The sequence below is a fragment of the Harpegnathos saltator genome, unplaced genomic scaffold (assembly GCF_003227715.2).
Source record: "Harpegnathos saltator strain DR-91 unplaced genomic scaffold, Hsal_v8.6 scaffold115, whole genome shotgun sequence".
In the NCBI taxonomy this organism is placed as follows: domain Eukaryota; kingdom Metazoa; phylum Arthropoda; class Insecta; order Hymenoptera; family Formicidae; genus Harpegnathos; species Harpegnathos saltator.
The window spans coordinates 1,390,139-1,409,905 of NW_020229890.1; the positions used below are offsets into that span (position 1 = coordinate 1,390,139).

A 19,767-nucleotide genomic window follows, 5' to 3' on the forward strand; every position below is an offset into this window, starting at 1 on the left:
GCAATCCTGTATGTGTGTGTAAATTTATTGTTTTTTGACTGCATCGAGCAGCATTTTATGAATAAATAGAACTGAAACGCGAGCTCAATCATGATTGATAGTTGCAAAAAAAACTCGTTCGATCAGGTAAACTCGTGATTAGAATTCACTTGCGTGTCTATAAAGTCTAATGTTGCATGAGTCGGAGAAACTGAAAGTCAAAGTTCACAAAGCAATCTGTTCATTTGAAGTTCACTTGAAGTCGATATTTTGTTCACTTAGAGAAATTTATTTTACCCGTTAACTTCTCGATATGAGAACGTAAATGTATCTAATTCTATTTCTGTCTATGAAAAGTATTTAGTCAAAACATTAATTTGTAAATAATAGTTCTCATTGTGCGTTGTACAGAATTGCTCCGAATTGCTTTATTATATTACATCCGTATATAGAGAAGCATTGTTTCTTATAATAATCAATGAAATATTTATAATAAATAAACATAATGTTGTCTCATGTGCATATCATAATAAAAAATAACAGTGAATTGCAATCAAGAAGAAAAATTTCAGTGGATCGAGTTTCATTTTTACGTGAAACCAAATATTCAATAGATGATTATCTTTTATATTGAGTTATAAAATCGAACAATTTCGCGACAGAAACATAACTTATAGATGAAATCAGCTCGTAATTGAAGAATTTCATTTTAGAAATTTTTGAAAACAGATGCTGTAGATAAACTTACCGAGTATTAAAGTAACTGTGATCGGTTTTCTTGATTATTCAGAAAATATTTTTTTATTTTTATATATCTATTTTTCGCTTTCAACATTGAAAGAAAAAACTCTGCACACTTTTTGTTAGCTAATTGTTAGCTAACTGTTAGCTAATTACTTTTATTTTAACAATGCTAAAATAGCTAATTTAGCTATGATTGTATATATTATAATTCAGTCCATAATCGATCGAAGTAGATTTAAATACCCCACGGCCGTCCTAACAACCTAAATAATTTAATTATGTTAATGTCTCTCATTTTGGACGAAAGGCAACTTTGTTAAACTGCGTAAAAGAATTTTCAAACGTATGTGCATAAAGCAATTTACATACTGATGCATTGTACAAGAAAAATAAATAAATCGCATCTACTGAACAAATCTGTTACTTACGAGGCCGAAAGTCCTAAGGGACAAATCTACGAAGTTGCCAGCTTTAAGTGTCAATGGGACATTAGATATAAGCATGATCATAATTAGCGCTCGCGCTTTCGTATCCGGAAGAAGATACCAATCCAAAGTGCACGCTGTTACGGCTACCTGTTCTGCCTAGTTTTGTTAATGAATCACAGACATTAAAATGATCTTTGAAAGAGAAGCATCTCGCAATATATCCGCTGCCTTTAATGTTGTATTATTTTTACCGCTGCTGTATATACGAGGGCGGTCCGATAAGTACTTAGCCTCACCGCCCGATGGCGCCACTATCGCAAGAGAAATTTACTATCGTGTAGTACATTCTCGTAGACGGCTACTGTCGAAATTTCAGCCGAATCGGACTCGTAGTTTTGTTTTGACCGCGTGTGGAAGCGGGCGTGTCCGCGGATTTTAGAAAAATGGAAAAAGAGCAATATCGGTCGGTGATTCGATTCTTGTTTTTGAAAGGGAAATCGCGCAGCGAAATCAAAGAGCGCTTGGATGCTGTGTACGGTGACTCTTCTCCTTCGATGGCGACCGTCAAAAATTGGTTTAACGAGTTTCAACGTGGTCGCACGTCGGTTTTTGATGAGCCACGCCCAGGTGCCCCGAAAACGGCTACCACGGAGGATAACATGACAAAAATCCACGACCTCGTATTGGCAGACCGCCGATTGAAGGTGCGCGAGATAGCTGAGACAGTAGGCATCTCAAAAGACCGCGTGGGTCATATCCTGCATGAAATTTTGGGCATGAGAAAGCTGTCGGCGCGATGGGTGCCGCGTTTGCTCACTCCGGACAACAAGCGCAACCGTGAGACCACTTCAGAGCAGTGTTTGACGCTGTTTAAGCGCAATCCGAAGGAGTTTCTGCGTCGTTTCGTGACCGTCGAGGAAACATGGATCCACTGGTACACACCAGAGACCAAGGAACAGTCGAAACAGTGGACTTCACCCGGCGAACATGCTCCGAAGAAGGCGAAGACTGTCCTATCGGCCGGAAAGGTAATGGCCACCGTTTTCTGGGATTCACAAGGTGTGATCTACATCGACTACCTGGAGAAGGGCAAAACAGTCACAGGGCTGTACTATGCCGAATTGGACCGATTCGACGCCGAATTGCAGAAAAAACGGCCCCATTTGGCGAAGAAAAAAGTGCTCTTCCACCATGACAACGCACCGGCTCACACCTCCGCCCTCGCCACGGTCAAATTGGTCGAATTGGGCTACGAACTGCTGCCCCATCCACCGTATTCTCCAGATTTGGCCCCGTGCGACTTCTTTTTGTTTCCAAACTTGAAAAAGTCACTCGCCGGGCAGAAATTTGAGTCGAATGAGGAGGTCATCGCTGCCACGGAGGCCTACTTTGCAGACCTCGAGAAAACGTATTTTTCAGACGGGTTAAATAAGTTGGAGCATCGCTGGGTCAAGTGTATCGAGCTAAAAGGAGACTATGTTGAGAAATAAATCGCCACTTTTCCAAAATTTTCGCTTTTCTTTTGTAGGCTAAGTACTTATCGGACCACCCTCGTACATAGCGCAACAATGTAATGTACATGCCTTTTCAGACAGCTGTTCGCCAATAAAACAATATATAAATACGTTGAAACTAAACGACAAGATTGTGATGAAGTACGAACACATAGCTATGGCATTGCTGTCTTCCCATTCCTGAATTGCGAAGCAAAGCACATGGGCAAGTGTAATTAAATTATTGTTACATGTATACCTCCACAATCTGCACGATAAGTTTTACGTACCATGAGAAGATAATACGATAAAAAACATACCAGAAAACTACATGTTACGACTTCTACCAGACTTGAAAACTGAATAACTTCTTGCACCATGCGAATCAAACTGGAATATATTGCAAATTAAATGTCAAACAAGTACAATCGAACATTCTTCGCACAATATTTATCATATTAAAGCATCCTGTCATGTGTTTTTATGTGTTTTTAACTGACTCATAAAATTGCACTACACATAAAAATAACAATAAGCGTACGTGTCCATAGATGCATGCAGAAAGAAACGGATTAGTTACTCTCGCGTTTTCATTTGATGCTCCACGATAACCGCTAATTCTCTGTTCACATTCTCAAGTTTGGTCTCACTTGTCAAATTGTTCATTGCCGCCATTAGAATATCCAACTGTGCGACGATGTGCATCGTGAAGAGTGCGGCGATCCCGCAAGCCGCCACTGTGATCGTGTTCTTGATGAACGCCGTAAAACATTGTACGAAGAACACGATTTCGTAAGCCGGGCTGATCTGCGGATCGAACACTATGAAATGAGCGGCACACGGCAAGGGTCTGATTGTAATGTTCTCAGCGGTGACGATCTTCCCTTTCGAGACCGGTATAATCACTCGATACGCTATTCCGGCAGAGTACATGAATATACTGCACAGGATGAACAAACGTCTGCTGGTTTTCATGTGGAAGAGCATCGTGTTGCGCGCAGCCGGACTATGGACGCTCCGAAAATCCTCCTCGACGCGCACCAAGTAATTTCTCACTCGATTCTTGATGTACACCAGATTGCTATACTTGAAGATCGTCACGATCGAGTATATCATGGCGGCTATAACTTTGAGCCTCGCGTTAGTCTCCTTCTGCACCATGAATACATAAAGAAGCATAGAAATTAGATCGCTACAGAGAAGAAAATACCATCCCAGGAGCAGTGCGATTCTCTTTAGCTCCTGCGGAAGCCAGAAGTTCGTTCGCGCTCGCGCGTATGGCCAGATACCCAGCAGAGAAAAAACAAATTGATTCAACTTGTACGTGTACTTGATGTCGCGCTCATAATTCTTATTGATAAACATTGCGAAGCGTGCTCGACTGGAGATTCTACAATAATGTACTTTCGTGTACTATGTTTCTCTGCAAAATGTATTGCAACAAGACAATCATCGCTCCTTCTTCTTGTCTGTCGTAGCGGCCTCTGCCCACGTCGAGCAGAGCTTGGCAGTTGCGCACGCTTGCGTGTTAATATTATGCAATCGATAGGGTATATAATGTGGAAATTGTTCATAACGTATGTATAGTAACTTCGAGGTTTATCTTTTTTAATCTGCGCAAAAAGAAAGTTACTACAGCTTCATTTCAAATATTGAACAAGTTGACGTCCCACAAAGAAGGGTTATCATTGATACCGCACTAATACCGAAGAGCTATTGATTTTAGCGAGACATCGACTTTACAAGTACGATTTGTATATGCGTTAAGAAGAGAAGATGAATATCCATATATCTCTCTCTGCTGAAAATGATTACATAATTTCTTTGTAAATGTAAATATACGCGTATCAGTATTTCTGTGTATATTATGATAAATCCAGATAAATGTTTTTTTTCTGTGGAAAAAGATAACGTTGTTCGCAACTTCAATCTGATGTTTCTTGACTGCACAGAGGAAAAGTTTCTCTGCTGGGTAGAGAGGCCACGAATGAGAGAATTGACGTTCTGCAGAGAAAATTACCCATAATAACAGTGTGTGTGAGACTTTTGAAAAACAACGCCTTTAACTTTTCTAACTTTAGTCTCTCTACGCCGACACATCCAGAGACTTCTCCATACTTTTGATATTTTATTTTCTTTTTTATTTCAACATTACATACTTAACGCGCACTTCCGATGCTACGCTTATTTATCTATGAGTCAATATATGGTAATTCAATCAACAACTGATCGAAGAAGATTTAAGTAACCCAGGACCGTCTTAATAATCTGAAATATAGTATATTTTTGTTAATCGCCTTTCCATTCGACCAAGGAAAGAAAATCTCGGATATAAGAGCTTTCAATGCACTTGCATTGAGGAAGATAGGTACTGTAAAATAAAAATAGAAAAGCTGTAACTTCCGAGCGAAACTCATACTTACAGCACCAAATGTCTTAAAAGACAGCTCCACGAAATTGCCTGCTTTGAGTTTCAGTGGCGTATTTGACACGAGTATGATCAAAATTAACGCTCGTGCTTGCGTATTCGGAAGAAGATGCCAGTCTAACGTACATGCTGTCAGAGCTACCTGTTCTCCCTAAGTTAATTAAGTTTCGTTAATGAACAATAAACATCACAGAATGATATTTGAAGAAGGAATATCGCGATATCTGTCACTTCCACAAGATGTGTTATCATTACCGCAATGTGTAGATAAGAGTGTATTGCAACAATCTAATATACATACCTTTTCAGAGAGTTGTTCGCCAATAAAACAATATATAAATATGTTGAAAGTTAATGATATCAATACGATAAAATACGTACACGTGGCTACGACGTTGCTGGCTTCCCATTCCTGCATGGAAAATCAAAGTATATGTTAGAGAGAGAGAGAGAGAGAGAGAGAGAGAGAGAGAGAGGGGGGGGGAGGGGTAATTGTAGCAAAATATTTTCACGTGCACATGCATACACTCTTCCTCACAATTTTTACATACCATAATGACATAATACATTATGAGGCATAATATGGAGGTGCACGTCATGACTTCTACTAGACTCGAAAATTGTATAGCGCCTTGCACCATATGTAAGAAACTGTAATGTATCGCAAATGTAAGACAAATGTAAAACTCGTTTGTCGGAAACAATCGCGTACACTTCACGAAGTATTTGCCATGCTGAAGCACCGTACGATGTGTCTCCAGTCGACACGTAAAACTGATCATCATGTATAAATCAGTTACGATAAATATATGTTTGTTAAATTTGGGTATCGGACTCATAAAATATTATTTACGTAAGAACCCTCGAATATTTGAATATTAACACGATCGAAATCAAGCGTGCATGACGATGCATGCAACAACAAACGGATGTTACTCTCGTGTTCTTATTTGATGTTCCACGATGACAGATAACTTCCTGTTTATATTCTCAACTTCATGTTCATGCGTCAAATTGTTCATTAGCGTCACCAATATGTCCAATCGCGCGACGATATGCATCGTGAAGAGCGCCGCGATGCCGCAAGCCGCCACTGTGATCGTATATTTCAAGAACCCCGCGAAACATTGCATGAAGAACACGATCTCGTAAGCCGGGCTGATCTGCGGATCAAACACCACATAATAGGCAGGACTCGGCAAAGGTCTGATCGTGATGTTCTGAGCGGTGACGATTTTCCCCCTCGACAACGGTATGAGTGTTCGAAATGAAAACCCGGCGGAGTACATGAATATACTGCACAAGATGAACAAACGTCTGCCGGTTCTCGCATGGAAGAGCATCGTATTACGCGTGGCCGGACTGATGACACTTTGAAAATCTTCCTCGACACGCGTCACGCAACTCTTCAGTTGATTCTTCACGTACAGCAGATTGCTGTACTTGAGGATCGACACGATTGTGAACAACAGGGTGGCCGTAACTTTGATCCTCGCGCGAGTCTCCTTCAACACTATAAATATGTAGAGAAGCATAGATATTAGTTCGAAAATGAGAAGAACAAAAGAACCAAAGACCAGCACGATTTTCTCCATCTTCTGCAGAAGCCAAACATTCGTGGTCGCGTAGGGCCAGATTCCCAATAAACGAAAAACGAATCGATTCAACTCGTACGTGTAATTTATGTCACGTTCGTAATTTTTATTAGTATACATTGTGAAATAGCTTCGACGTGAGATTCTATGCTTTTGCTTTTATGAAGTATGACACGTGATACTCTGAGTTCTGTTCACGTGATGTGACGGAACAGCGACGACTACTGTTTTTTCTTCTCCTCCTCTATTCACTTCGAGCAGTCCTTGATACCTACGCGCGCTTGCGTGTTGCAACGGTTGGCATGAAGTTGAATGTGAAGTTAAATATTAACAATGTATGAGTGGCAATTTTGAAGGAAATCTCACAGGCTAGCCTTTTAGATTTGTACAAGAAGAAAGTTCCTCCAACTGTTACGATAACAGACGGTCATTGACTTTCACAGGATGTCGACCTTGCAATTTGTATATAAGTTGAAAAGGGAGACTAACTTTGCTAAAATTATTATGAAATATGCATACACACAATGTATTTCTCCATAAAATATAATAATTTTGAATAAATGCGTATATTCGACGAGACGCTAGTCGTAAACTTCGTCTGGTGCTTTTCGCTTGTTTTATAGAGAAAAAATTTTTCTGTCGAAGTAGAGGGAAAGAGAGGGAAAAAAAGTTGGAAAATCACGAAAAGTCCGTTTTGCCAGAAAAGATTATCGATGATAACATGTAAGTTATAACGCGTAAGTTATAATCTTTGACTTGAGAGAAAGTCCATATTAGGTTGTCAAATATTTTATATGATATTTTTCGTTGTTTATCGTAATGTTGTTTATCGTAACGTAATTACGATAATTCTTCATTTGAAATAGATAAGTGCATTTGAATTGCATTTTGTAACGATCGGTAGTGTCAGAGATCATGCTGTAGAGATTTGAATAATGTGAAACAAATCTTTTTGCATTACTTGAGACAAGAGGAATAAAAAAATTTAATATGTAATATCTTGATGAAACATGTCTCCAGCTCACTGTAAAACTGAATTCCTTATTCCTATCTCAACTATATTTTGTAAAAGAAATGTATTTAAATCAAGAACACAGATTTTTTATATTTTTATATTGCACCAATCTTTGCATCTTTGACATATCCATGGTAATAGTATATATGATATAATGTTGTATTGCACAGCTTACATTTCTATCTCGATTATTAGAGCTCAAATATTAATCAATCGGCTACGTTTCGAAGCATATTAAAATATGTTATAGATGTTTTAACCACCTAAAACACAATATGGCGCGATTACTGATTTAACACTTCGAAATTTCGCGTCTCTAAAATAAATATCAATTGCAAACGATAAATGTGAAACGTATGTACATAATATTGTACATGCCGGACTACTTAAATTACACTATTAAAATTTAATAATTATTAAAATTTAAAATGGTGCAATATTGTGCACACAGATATAATATACAGGCACATCTTGTTAAATTTTTTGCATTATATACTACAATTATATAGACATATAAATAAATTAGTTTAAAAACATCATCTTACGTCACCAAATGTTTTGAAGGATAAGTCTATAATTTTTCCAGCGGTGATCTTGGTCGGTGAATTAGACATGATCATCACTAGCACGATTTCGCGCGCTTTTTTATCCGGAAGACGATACCACTCGAGATCGCACGATGTATTGGCTACTTTTTCCGCCTGTTATTAATATTATCAAACACACACATGAGATGAAATTGTATAAGTTGATTAATCAATATTTCAGTAATGCCTTTTCCAGTCAATCAGTAAATATCATCAATGCTACTTTTACGAGGCAGGAATCACTGTTGTGTTATTTGCAATGGACCAAATTATTTATACACGCAACTGACTATATATATTAGGTTGGTTAGAAAGTTTGTTCGGACTTTTTTACAGCAATTAAAAATCTTTCCTTTAGTTTGCGTTGTGTTTTCTGCGTTGCAATAATAAAATGGCGATAATTTCGTATTTTCATATTCTCTATTTTTAAATCAATATCGCTTTACTGTCACTCAACGAATTTGCGCAACATGTTTTCTTAGTACGCTGCAAAGAGTCACGTCTTACAGACGCACAAAATTTAAAAATATGGAATAACAATACCACTTGCAACGTCAACTAATGGCAAAATCCAAACAGATTTTCCGACCAATCTGATAACATTTGTCATTGCACGATGATGTTTACTATTAACAACTGGCAGGTCCGTGCGAATAAACATACCTGTGTGGTGAGCTGTTCACCAGTGTAACAAAACATAAACACATTTATCATAATGGATGTAAGAGACATAAAGTAAGAGCACATAGCTATTTTATTGCTGTTCTCCCATTCCTATAAATGTGAAATCTTAATATAAACGCGATTTAATTATATATGCGAGAACACGAAATGCATTACTTTTATTTATTAATCAAACTGGATAGATGAAAAAAGTTACGGACCATTATTATACAATATCCTAGAATGCAGACAATCATCGTGCATCCCATTACTTCTATCAAACATATTTGTCGCATAGTGTGTTCCACTAATCGTAAAAAACTGAAATATATTTATGAACAATATGATATAGATATTTCGAGGAAGAACAAGAAAGTGGATCGAAAAGCTGCAATTCACGCGTGTTAAATAATAGCGAATAATCATCATCATGGTGAAAACATGTATCTAATAAATGAATTACAAACATTCACCTTCGTATTCTTATGTGGTATTCAACCATTTCGGCCAGCTTCCTATCCACATTGCGTCCCTCATCCCACTGTTCTTTGACGAGATGTCTCATCAGATTTATCAGTATTTGCAGCTGACCACAGGCGTGCATCACGAATACAGCCGTAAGACCACACACGCCTGTTGTGATTGAGAAAGTAACTAATCCGGAAAAAAACTGCATCGCGAAGATCATCTCATAAGTAGGGCTGACTTGTGCATCAAGCGAGAAAAAGTAACCCGGACAAGGCAAGGGCTTGAGCGTGACGTTCTGTGCGGTGACGATCTTCCCCTTGAACAACGGCAAGATCGATCGGAAGGAAAGCCCGCTGCCATACATGAAGGTCCCACAAAGTGCGACTAGGCGTCTTCCGGTTTTCGCGGACTGTATCATCGTGTTTCGCGCGTCCAAGCTTATCACGTTCTTCCAGTCCTCCTCAATGTGTTTGAGGCAACGTTTGATCTGTCCCTCCCGAAGGATCAAATTGCCGTATTTGCCGACGGCCATGAAGCCGAAAATGAGCAGAGGTATTGTCTGGATCTTGATTCTCATTCTCTTCTCGCGTATACAAAAGAGGACACCGGGAATCAGGACGCAGTAGAGGAGCATCCAAGAGATCGTAATTAGCAGGAGTCTGCAGATCCTGCGTCTGGAGGATTCTCCGGTCAAGGACGGCCAAACTCCAAGTACGTTCAATATATTACGCGTTGCATGTGTGATGTATATAATATCATCTTGATAACGTTCGTTATTAGGCATGTTTTCAATAAATTTAAGAGAAAAATTGTTCCACTATTTTTTCTGGAGAAGATTACTTTTTTTTTAATACAGAACGTGATAGAAATTACTATGAGCAAAGTTACACGAGATGCAGACGCGTGCTCGATTACAAATGACGGTCTCAAGGCGAGCCACGAATAGAATGAATTCACTATTCGCTTACGCTTGCGCAACTTTAATATTCAAATGTTGCGTGCAAGAGAACTTCAAGCAAAGTTTGCGAGCCAACTCGCTCGCCGAGAATCAGAAACATTTGAGACAGTAAGTATTTTTATTTGCCAACGTGCACCCCCTTTCCCAAAGAACTATGAATAGTCGGTAACTTTAGTCTCTCTTGTGTCAAAATTGCAGTTGCAGATGTCAATGCTCGAGAGCGACAGCTGTAATTTTGCTTGCATAATGCAGGGTATTTTATTTCGCTTGTATGCAAAAGTCAACGGGTATAGCAACATCTTTCGTAGCGCACTGTCAACGTATGTAGAATATATTCAATAAAATGGAAATGGTATCTGAATTTGAAGATTTTATACCAAAAAATAAAACAACAATTTGAAAGTTAAAGTTGTCACAATGATATTGACAGTTTCTGTGAGTATTCCGAATAACTCAAAATCGTACATCGTAACAATAAGGTAAAATATAAAATTATATTCCCCACCGGTATATATACATTTATCTTCTATAATACAAATATATTTAAATTGAGAGAATATACATATGATATATACATATATACATCACCCAATGTTTCGTAGTTGATACACTTATGTAGCGAATACACAAGATGCGACGTCTGCCAATGCGTAGTTTTGTCAGTCCAAATAAGAATATTCAGTGTGTGACATTCCGTATCATGTTAAAATATGTCACAGATGTTTTAACAACCTGAAATATAATATCGCGCGAATATTATAGTCCATTATTGTTTTTTAACAGAATTTTAAAATATGGATGCGCATTTGTTTTTAGAAGATGTCTGCAAAACATGTAGTTAATTCTATGAGCACGCTGCACAAGTTAACAGTCACTTATTGTATTACCAGGAACGCGATAATAAACGCCCGATTGTACATGTTTGTTGTGTTTGTTATGATTGTGTGTTATGATTGTGGCAGATCTACGAATGGATATTAAGATTCGTTTGATTAGATCTTACGTCACCAAACGTCTTGAACGACAGATCCATGATTTTTCCAGCGGTGATTTTCGTAGGTAAGTTGGACATAATCATCACTAGCACGATTTCACGCGCCTTTTTATCCGGGAGACGATACCATTCGAGATCGCACGAAGTGCTAGCTACTTTATCCGCCTGTTATTAATATTGTCAAATACGTGTTGTAAAGTTTTACGGACTTACGACAAAATGGTTTTTCAGTGATATACAAAAAGATATATAGAGCGATATTTCTTTACAAATGTAATATTGTTTGTGACGTACATGAATTAACAAATGTTTATTATATAATATCATCTGTCAAAAGAATCCGACTGATTAGCTCAGGCATACCTGTACACTAAGCTGTTCACCAGTGTAACAAAATAAAAACATGTTTATTACCATAGATGACAGTGAGATAAAGTAGAAGCATATAGCTAGCGGATTGCTATTTTCCCATTCCTATAAATAAAATATTTGTTTTAATTATGAAAAATTATGAAAAAAATTAATGTGTTATTTCTAGTTATGAGAAAGCTTAAATAAAGATTGCTGTTGATAAATTATAAATTATCATTCTTGTGTTAAGATTATTACTTGTAAGAGATGAAAATTTGTTTTCTTCAATTTTTATGGTATATTTTAGATCTTAATTTGTTATGCATATATTTTTATAAATAACTGTTGCTGCAATAGGATGTTTTTTAATATTTTGAGATATATGTAATTTAATTCTTACATACCGTTATTATACAATATCCCAAAAGACAGAGAATTATCGTGCACCCCAATAATTCGATCAAACATACTTGTTGTAGAGTACGTTCTACTAATTGTAAGAAACTGAAATTGTAATTATCGATGTCGGCATCGAATTCAACACTTTATGTGCGTGAGAAATTATACAATTAAATATAGTATGGAAATACGTGGAATGTCACATAGATTTTTCGTGAGCATGTAATTATCATTATTTAATATTTTTTAAGCACAGTACAATCATGACTAATAAGTCATTGCATCTTTATGCAATCTATAAGCTTTAACTTACTTTCGCACTCTTATTTGATGCTCAACCATCTCAGCTAGTTTTTTATCCACATCATCTTTTTCTTTCCATTTCTCCTCCACGAGATTCCTCATCAACTCCACTAGAATCTTCAACTGACTGCAAGCATGCATCACGAAGACGGCCGCGAGACCGCATACACCAACTGTTATGGAATAGGTGACTATCCCAGACAAAAATTGAATCAGAAAGACCATCTCGTAAGCAGGACTAATTTGTACATCGAAGAAAACGAAATAAGCCGGGCAAGGTAAGGGTCTGATTGTGATGTTTTGCGCCGTGACGATCTTCTGTTTGGTCAACTGCAGAAACGACCGGAAGGAGAGCCCGCTACCGTACATGAAGACTCCGCAAAGTGCGACCAGGCGCCTCCCAGTTTTCGCGGATTCGATCATTGTGTCTCGTGTGTCCACGCCCATCACATTTTTCCAATCCTCCTCGATATGTTTCAGGCAACGTTTGATCTGTTTCTCTCGGTATATTAAATTACCGTATTTACTGGTGGCCATGAAGCCGTAAAGAACCAAAGGAATTGTTTGAATTCTGATGTGTGCCCTATGCTCGATTAGCCAAAAGAGGACGCCAGGGATCAAAACACAGTAGAGAAGAGCGTAGGAAATTATGATCAATAAAAATTGGCGGATTTTCTCGCCGGTGGATCTTTCTCGGTTAAGGAGCGGCCAGACCCCGATTAAACTCAGAACGTTACGCGTTATCTGAGTGATGTACATTATATCATTCTGATAATGTTCGTTGAATGGCATATTCCGTTGTATTGCAAATTATCTTGCAGTTTCACGCGCTGAAAACTCACTTGCTGTCACGTACCGTCGTGAATGATCACAGCATTAAATCCTGACGAATGTCTAGATGACGACTGAACATTGCAAGAGAAAGCTACCGATAAAGTAAATTTGTTATCCGACTGCGCTTGCGCGCATTAAAAATTCAAATGTTGCATGAGAGAGTGAGGATTTGAAAGCAGTCAAGTTCACTAGCCAACTTATTCAACATTCCCGAGGGTCGAGAATGCTTTCCAGAGAAAATGTTTCTATTCGCGAATCCCCGCAACTCTTTTTCTGAGAATTGGAAATACAGATAGCTTCAACTTTGTTCCTTCCTGTAACGAAACTTACAATTGTACTCGTAGGACATTGAGAGACAGTAATAGTTTTGATTACATACTAGTATACAATGCTTCGATCTGCACGCATATGGGAGTCAACGAACGTTGGGCGACTTGTTTTTCGTGCAACATCGATAAGATGAAGGAATATTAAACTTTAAGTATGTCGAAAACGTCATTTGTGTGATATATATAACATCATCTCGATAATATTCGTTATTTGACATGTTCTTAGTAAAATTATAAAGAAAGTCTTCTTAATTTCTTCTGCAGTGGATTACTTTTGAATGCAGAGCATTATACAAATAGTTATGAGCAGATTGGAATTAAGAACTCAATTACAACTGACGATCATGAAGGAAACTACGAATAGGATGAATTTGTTGTTCGCTTGCGCTTTAGCAACTTTAATATTCAAATGTTGCGTGCAGGAGAATGCTGGAAACTTGGGACAAAATTTATAAGCTAACTCGCTCGCTGAGATACCATTTGCGAAGGTAAGTATTTCTGTTCGCCAACGTGTATCTACTTTTTTAGCGAATTATGAAACAATAACTTTAATCTTTCCTGTGTCAAAGTTACAATTGCGGAGATCGAAACTTGAAAACCACAGTTCCGACAGATAGTTTTGAATTCATGGCGCAGGATGTTTTGTTTCGCTTGCATGCAACTGGCAGAGCAACATCATTCGTGGCGCACTATCAATGTACGTAAAATATATTCAATGAATGTAAAATGATATTTATATTTGAGGATTTTATACGAAAAAAAATAAAATAATTATAAAAGTTAAAGTCGTCACGACAATAATGAGAGTTTCGATGAGAATTCGAAATAACTCGAAATCGTACATCGTAACGTTAAAATAAAATATAAAATTATATTCGCATGCGGACACATATTTATCTTGAATAATAGAAATATATTTAAATTGATATATATATATACATCACCCAATACTCTTTTTGACATGCATTTGACACGCTTATGTTGCGAATATATATGCAATGTTCATTATTGTAGTTTCGTCAATCGGAATAAGAATGTTCAATCGGTGACGTTTCGTAGCATATTAAAGTATGTCAGAGATGTTTTAACAACCTGAAACACAATAACGCGCAAATATTAGTCCATTATTGTAGAGAATTTAATAACACGAAGCACTAAGTTTCAATATGTTCTTACTCAATAGAAAATATTTATAAAATATCGCGGTTAACTCTATGAACTCGCTGTAACAAATTAATAGTCATCTATTGTATTGGTACCACACAAATTATGATTGTCGCGAACAATGATTAAATACTTGGATCTTACATCACCAAACGTCTTGAACGACAGGTCCATAACCTTTCCGGCGGTGATCTTCGTGGGTAAGTTGGATATGATCATCACTAGCACGATTCCGCGCGCTTTTTTATCCGGAAGACGATACCACTCGAGATCGCACGATGTACTGGCTACTTTCTCCGCCTGTTATTAATATTATCAAATATATGTTGCAAAACTTGACGGATTTACGACAAAATGATTCTCCAATGATATACAGAAGAATATGTACAGCAATACTCCTTTATAAGTGTAACATCATTTGCGACGTACATGGTTAGGAAAATGTTTATCATCTGTTAGAAAGAACTGACTGATTAGCTCAGATCTACCTGTACAGTAAGTTGTTCACCGGTGTAACAAAATAAGAACATGTTTATCATTAGAGATGTAATTGTGATAAAGTAGGAGCACATAGCTATCCCGTTACTATTCTCCCATTCCTATAAACGTGTTATATATTAAGTAATGTGTTTCTTTCAGTTACGTAAAATGTTAAATAAATTATCGTTGATAAGCCATAAATTATCACGCTTAAATTTTTCACTTGTACTAAAGGATAAAATATGGTCATTTTTTTATAAAACTTTTATCCAATTTTCGTTATATTCTTTAGCCATTAATTTTTAATTTGATTTTGTTTGCATTTGTTTTTATAAATAACTTTCGCTATAAAGTACTATTTTCCTGAAATAATTCGATATGTAATATTACAAACCATTATTATGCAATATCCTAATAGGCAAACGATCATTGTGCATCCCAATAATTCGATCAAACATGCTTGTTGTAGAGTATGTTCTACCAATTGTAAAAAACTGAAATGTAGTTATCGGTGGCATCAAGTCAACACTTTATGTACGATTATAAATAAAATAAAATTAAATATAATGTACACGTGAAATGTCACGTGGATTTTTTATGAGCATGTAATTATCGTTATTTAATATTTTTTTAAGCCAAGTGCATAAACACAATCATGGCTAATAAACGTTATACAATTTCTGTGCAACCCATAAACTTTAACTTACTTTCGCACTCTTATTTGATGCTCGACCATCTTAGCTAACTTTCTATCTACGTCATTTTTCTCATTCCACTTCTCTTCCACGAGATTCCTCATCAAGTCCACTAGAATCTTCAGCTGACCGCAAGCGTGCATCACGAAGACGGCCGCGAGACCGCACATACCCACCGTTATCGAATACGTAACTATCCCAGACAAAAACTGGATCAGAAAGACTGTCTCGTAAGCAGGGCTGACTTGCACATCGAAGAAAACGAAATAAGCCGGACAAGGTAAAGGTTTGATCGTGAGGTTTAGTGGCGTGACGATCTTCCCTTTGGACAACGGCAAGATCGATCGAAATGAAAGCCCGCTGCCATACATGAAGGCTCCGCAGAGTGCGACCAGGCGCCTCCCAGTTTTCGCGGCTTCGATCATCGTGTCTCGTGCATTCACGCTCATTATATTTTTCCAATCCTCCTCGATATGTTTCAGGCAACGTTTGATCTCTCTCTCGCGATATATCAAGTTACCGTATTTACTGGTGGCCATAAAGCCGTAAAAGATCAGAGGTATCGTTTGAATTCTGACACGCGTCCTTTGCTCGATTAGCCAGAAGAGGAGGCCAGGTATGAGGACACAGTAGAGGAGAATGTAGGAGATCGTGATCAACAGAAATTTGCAAATCTTCTCGCTGGTGGATCTTTGTCTGTTCATGGATGGCCAGACCCCGAGTAGACTCAGAACGTTACGCGTCAATTGAGTGATGTATATTATATCATCCTGATAATGTTCGTTGAACGGCATGTTTCTTTGTATTTCAGATTATCTTGCAGCTTTACGCGCTGAAAACTCACTTGCTGTTACGAGCCGTTGTGAATGATCACAAACAGCATTAAATCTTGACGGGTGTCTAGACAACGACTGAGCGTTGCAAGAAAAAGCTATCGATGAAATAAATTTGCTTGTCCGACCGCGCTTGCGCGCATTAAAAATTCAAACGTTGCGTGAGAGAGTGAGGATTCGAAAGTAACTAAGTTCGCTAGCCAACTTATTCAACATCCCTGAGGGTCGAGAATGCTTTTCAGAGAAAATGTTTCTATTCGCGAATCCCCGCAACTCTTTTTCTGAGAATTGGAAATACAGATAGCTTCAACTTTGTTCCTTCCTGTAACGAGACTTACAATTGTACTCGTAGGACATTGAGAGACAGTAATAGTTTTGATTACATATTAGTATACAATGCTTCGATCTGCACTCACATGGGAGTCAACGAACTTTCAGCGACTTTCAGTGTTTTTGTGAAAAGAATGAGATTATATGGTTGAATGAGATAATATTTATTTTTATAGAGCATTTCTCGTCATCCTTGCTATCATGCTAGAATAATGTGTTTCGCAGTTTCTATACCTTGATAACTTACTATTTTTATTTTAATATTGGACATTTCTACGAAGACTATACATCTGCTAGTATGCTAGTATCTGCTGAGTATTTGAATTCAGCCAATAATAGACCGAAGAAGATTTAAATACGTCACAGCTGTCTTAACGACCTAAAATATGACGAATCTTTGTAAATGTTTACTACACGGAGAAAAATATTAGAAATATCCGATTGTTAATTTTGTTATCCGATCAGATATCCGATTAAATACTGGATATTTGATCGGATAACGAAATTAACAATCGGATATTTCGGATATTTTTCTCAGTGTACTTTTTGCCGATATGTCATGTATCCAATCTCTTACGTTGCCGAATGTTCGAAAAGATAAATCGATGAACTTTCCACCTCTGAACTTCATCGGAATATTCGACATGGCAATGACCAGAATCAGCGATCGCGCTTGTGCATCGGGAAGACGGTACCATTCCAACGTACATGCTGTTAACGCCACTTTCTCTCCCTAGTTTAGTTGGTATAAAATGTAAACAAGTGATTTTACCAATTAAATTAGCATGAATTTGTCGGCCATAAATATTGCTCGTCCCCTCTCACTTCGTTGTGTGATAAAATTATTTATTTGAAAAATCAACAAAAACCGGTATGAGCCCGATATACTTACCTTTGTCGAAAGTTGCTCCCCAATAAAGCAAAAGATGAATATATTGAAACCAATGGATATGAGCCCAATGATATACGAGCATAAAGCTGCGGCATTGTTGTCCTCCCATTCCTGTAAATTCAACAATTTATTTATTATTTTACGTGATATTTGACAGCGTATTATATATTCTGTTAAATCTGATGCCTTAAAATCACTCGAAATAAATCTGCATAAACTTTTTGCGCACCATGATAACATAATATCCTATGAGGCACACGATTATAGTGCATCCCGTAATTTCCATCAGACTTGAATATTGCAGCGTGTTCTGTACCAATTGTAAAAAACTAAAATGCAACGCAGAATATGTCTCATTTTGCAACAGTCGTTAGTTGCGAAAGTTAATAAGAAAATTATTATTTAATGACCATTATTATTATTATGCGATACCTTTATCTCCATCATGACATTATAATTACCCACTTCAAATCGAATAAAAATCCATAATGATACCCATACAGATCGACTTACTTTCGCGTTTTAATCTGATGCTTTACTATAACGGCCAATTTGTCGTTCACGTTCTTAAGTTCGCGTTCCTTTACCAAGTCGTTCATCAGCGTTATTAGTATGTCCAGCTGGGCGCAGATATGCATCACACAGAGGCCCGCAAGGCCGCACACCGCCGTGGTGATCGTGCACTTGACAAAACCCGAAAAGAACTGCAAAAGGAACACTATTTCGTAGGCCGGGCTGAACTGCACGTCGAACAGAACGAAATGAGTCGGACACGGCAGGTGCCTGATCGTGATGTTCTCAGCGGTAACTATCTTCCCTTTGGACAACGGTATAATCGTGCGAAAGGACACCCCTGTCGAGTACATGAATATGCCGCATAATATCAGCAAACGTCTTCCAGTTCTGGCTTTCTCCATCATCACACTACGTTTGTCGGTGCTGACGACGTTCTGCCAGTCTTCCCTCACATGCAACAGACAGTTCTTCACTTGACTCTTGCGGGACAGCAACTGAACATATTTGGCCATAGCCAATACCGTGAATATTACAGTGCCCATGACTTTGAGCCTCGCGCGACTTTCTTTTTGCACTAAGACCATGTAGAGAATCGCCGGTACCAATTCGCAGGTGAGGAGGATATAGGAAATGAAGACCACGGAGGCTGTCTCGAGTGTCTCAGGAAACCAGGACTTCACACGTTCGAACGGCCAGACACCCAGCAGGCGAAAGACGATGCGACTCAGCTCGAAAGTATAGTTTATGTCTTGTTCGTGATTTTCATTGACAAACATCTCGCGACCTGGTGAATCAATCTATCTAGCTTTGTCGTTGCTACGTGTCTCGAGTTTGTCTTATAAAATTGTATAACGTTGTAAAATTCAATGCTCTTTCTGCAGCAGCCGATGGTGAGCCGACGCGTGTTTGTCCTCTACTGTAGTTGGTTCCATGTTCGATTGCAGAGAGTTCGTGATTCGTATGCGCTTGCGTACAGAAAACAGAAAATTGTAAAGCCACGTCGAAGAAAGAGTCAACATCGTACACGCGGAAACTTTCTAAGGGATCGCGTGCGAGACTATTTTTGTTTCGTCGCTAGATTATACAGAAGAAAAGTTTTTCTCAGAGTGAGAGCTACGAAAGGGTGAATATTCGCGGAAGGAGTCACATTGTGGAAAAAGGAATCACATTGATGAACGCTCGCAATCTTGACAATTTTGAGCGGGAAAGATACAAAACATAAAATCGGTGAGTTTGTTTATTATAATAACGAATGTTTGTTATATATATATATATATTAATATGTTTTT

At 37.9% G+C, this 19,767-nt stretch overlaps 6 protein-coding genes across 8 annotated transcripts; all 6 read right to left on the minus strand.

Annotated features, from left to right (window-relative positions):
* Positions 1-2,684: 2,684 nt before the first annotated feature.
* On the minus strand, positions 2,685-4,018 carry LOC109504339 (uncharacterized). The gene has a single exon (XM_019843815.2). It carries the CDS (start codon positions 4,007-4,009, stop codon positions 3,221-3,223), a length of 789 nt encoding a protein of 262 aa, XP_019699374.1. The 5' UTR covers positions 4,010-4,018; the 3' UTR covers positions 2,685-3,220.
* Positions 4,019-4,847: 829 nt separating this feature from the next.
* LOC105188558 (odorant receptor 82a) lies at positions 4,848-7,666 on the minus strand. Of its 2 annotated transcripts, XM_019843824.2 has the most exons (5): positions 6,009-7,661; positions 5,624-5,723; positions 5,374-5,484; positions 5,068-5,223; positions 4,848-4,912 (listed from the first exon to the last, which is right to left on the minus strand). In XM_019843824.2, exons 1-5 carry the CDS (start codon positions 6,785-6,787, stop codon positions 4,859-4,861), a joined length of 1,200 nt encoding a protein of 399 aa, XP_019699383.1. In that variant the 5' UTR covers positions 6,788-7,661; the 3' UTR covers positions 4,848-4,858. The 2 variants fall into 2 exon arrangements, with proteins under 2 accessions (XP_019699383.1, XP_019699382.1); XM_019843823.2 differs by having other exon boundaries at positions 4,860-5,223; positions 6,009-7,666.
* A 104-nt stretch (positions 7,667-7,770) lies between these two features.
* Positions 7,771-10,855, minus strand: LOC105188559 (odorant receptor 13a). The gene is made up of 5 exons (XM_011150082.3): positions 9,406-10,855; positions 9,154-9,253; positions 8,933-9,043; positions 8,228-8,383; positions 7,771-7,945 (listed from the first exon to the last, which is right to left on the minus strand). The coding sequence occupies exons 1-5, from the start codon at positions 10,182-10,184 to the stop codon at positions 7,892-7,894; spliced, it is 1,200 nt and encodes a 399-aa protein (XP_011148384.1). The 5' UTR covers positions 10,185-10,855; the 3' UTR covers positions 7,771-7,891.
* Positions 10,856-10,918: 63 nt separating this feature from the next.
* LOC105188560 (odorant receptor 13a) lies at positions 10,919-13,208 on the minus strand. The gene is made up of 5 exons (XM_019843833.1): positions 12,416-13,208; positions 12,108-12,207; positions 11,716-11,826; positions 11,362-11,517; positions 10,919-11,090 (listed from the first exon to the last, which is right to left on the minus strand). The coding sequence occupies exons 1-5, from the start codon at positions 13,195-13,197 to the stop codon at positions 11,037-11,039; spliced, it is 1,203 nt and encodes a 400-aa protein (XP_019699392.1). The 5' UTR covers positions 13,198-13,208; the 3' UTR covers positions 10,919-11,036.
* A 1,281-nt stretch (positions 13,209-14,489) lies between these two features.
* Positions 14,490-17,173, minus strand: LOC109504341 (odorant receptor 13a-like). Of its 2 annotated transcripts, none has more exons than XM_019843831.1 (5): positions 15,920-17,173; positions 15,607-15,706; positions 15,221-15,331; positions 14,877-15,032; positions 14,490-14,660 (listed from the first exon to the last, which is right to left on the minus strand). In XM_019843831.1, exons 1-5 carry the CDS (start codon positions 16,699-16,701, stop codon positions 14,607-14,609), a joined length of 1,203 nt encoding a protein of 400 aa, XP_019699390.1. In that variant the 5' UTR covers positions 16,702-17,173; the 3' UTR covers positions 14,490-14,606. The 2 variants fall into 2 exon arrangements, with proteins under 2 accessions (XP_019699390.1, XP_019699391.1); XM_019843832.1 differs by lacking the exon at positions 14,490-14,660 and adding an exon at positions 14,720-14,791.
* Positions 17,174-17,228: 55 nt separating this feature from the next.
* Positions 17,229-19,699, minus strand: LOC105188561 (uncharacterized). The gene is made up of 5 exons (XM_011150084.2): positions 18,476-19,699; positions 18,192-18,291; positions 17,963-18,073; positions 17,648-17,803; positions 17,229-17,449 (listed from the first exon to the last, which is right to left on the minus strand). Exons 1-5 carry the CDS (start codon positions 19,252-19,254, stop codon positions 17,396-17,398), a joined length of 1,200 nt encoding a protein of 399 aa, XP_011148386.1. The 5' UTR covers positions 19,255-19,699; the 3' UTR covers positions 17,229-17,395.
* Between the last annotated feature and the right edge of the window lie 68 nt (positions 19,700-19,767).

Coding starts and splice junctions, on each gene's coding strand:
- LOC109504339 (XM_019843815.2), bottom strand. CDS start 4,009: ATGTTTATCAATAAGAATTATGAGCGCGACATCAAGTACACGTACAAG.
- LOC105188558 (XM_019843823.2), bottom strand. CDS start 6,787: ATGTATACTAATAAAAATTACGAACGTGACATAAATTACACGTACGAG. Junction 5,485..5,623: donor TAATGTATTATGTCATTATG/GTATGTAAAAAT, acceptor TTTTCCATGCAG/GAATGGGAAGCCAGCAACGT. Junction 5,224..5,373: donor GCGAACAACTCTCTGAAAAG/GTATGTATATTA, acceptor TAATTAACTTAG/GGAGAACAGGTAGCTCTGAC.
- LOC105188559 (XM_011150082.3), bottom strand. CDS start 10,184: ATGCCTAATAACGAACGTTATCAAGATGATATTATATACATCACACAT. Junction 9,044..9,153: donor TAGGATATTGTATAATAATG/GTCCGTAACTTT, acceptor TCACATTTATAG/GAATGGGAGAACAGCAATAA. Junction 8,384..8,932: donor GTGAACAGCTCACCACACAG/GTATGTTTATTC, acceptor TATTAATAACAG/GCGGAAAAAGTAGCCAATAC.
- LOC105188560 (XM_019843833.1), bottom strand. CDS start 13,197: ATGCCATTCAACGAACATTATCAGAATGATATAATGTACATCACTCAG. Junction 12,208..12,415: donor CATCAAATAAGAGTGCGAAA/GTAAGTTAAAGC, acceptor TTACAATTTCAG/TTTCTTACAATTAGTAGAAC. Junction 11,827..12,107: donor TGGGATATTGTATAATAACG/GTATGTAAGAAT, acceptor TTTTATTTATAG/GAATGGGAAAATAGCAATCC.
- LOC109504341 (XM_019843831.1), bottom strand. CDS start 16,701: ATGCCGTTCAACGAACATTATCAGGATGATATAATATACATCACTCAA. Junction 15,707..15,919: donor CATCAAATAAGAGTGCGAAA/GTAAGTTAAAGT, acceptor ACTACATTTCAG/TTTTTTACAATTGGTAGAAC. Junction 14,661..14,876: donor CGTTCAAGACGTTTGGTGAT/GTAAGATCCAAG, acceptor ATTGTGTTTCAG/GTTGTTAAAACATCTCTGAC.
- LOC105188561 (XM_011150084.2), bottom strand. CDS start 19,254: ATGTTTGTCAATGAAAATCACGAACAAGACATAAACTATACTTTCGAG. Junction 18,292..18,475: donor CATCAGATTAAAACGCGAAA/GTAAGTCGATCT, acceptor GTTGCATTTTAG/TTTTTTACAATTGGTACAGA. Junction 17,450..17,647: donor CTTTTCGAACATTCGGCAAC/GTAAGAGATTGG, acceptor GTCATATTTTAG/GTCGTTAAGACAGCTGTGAC.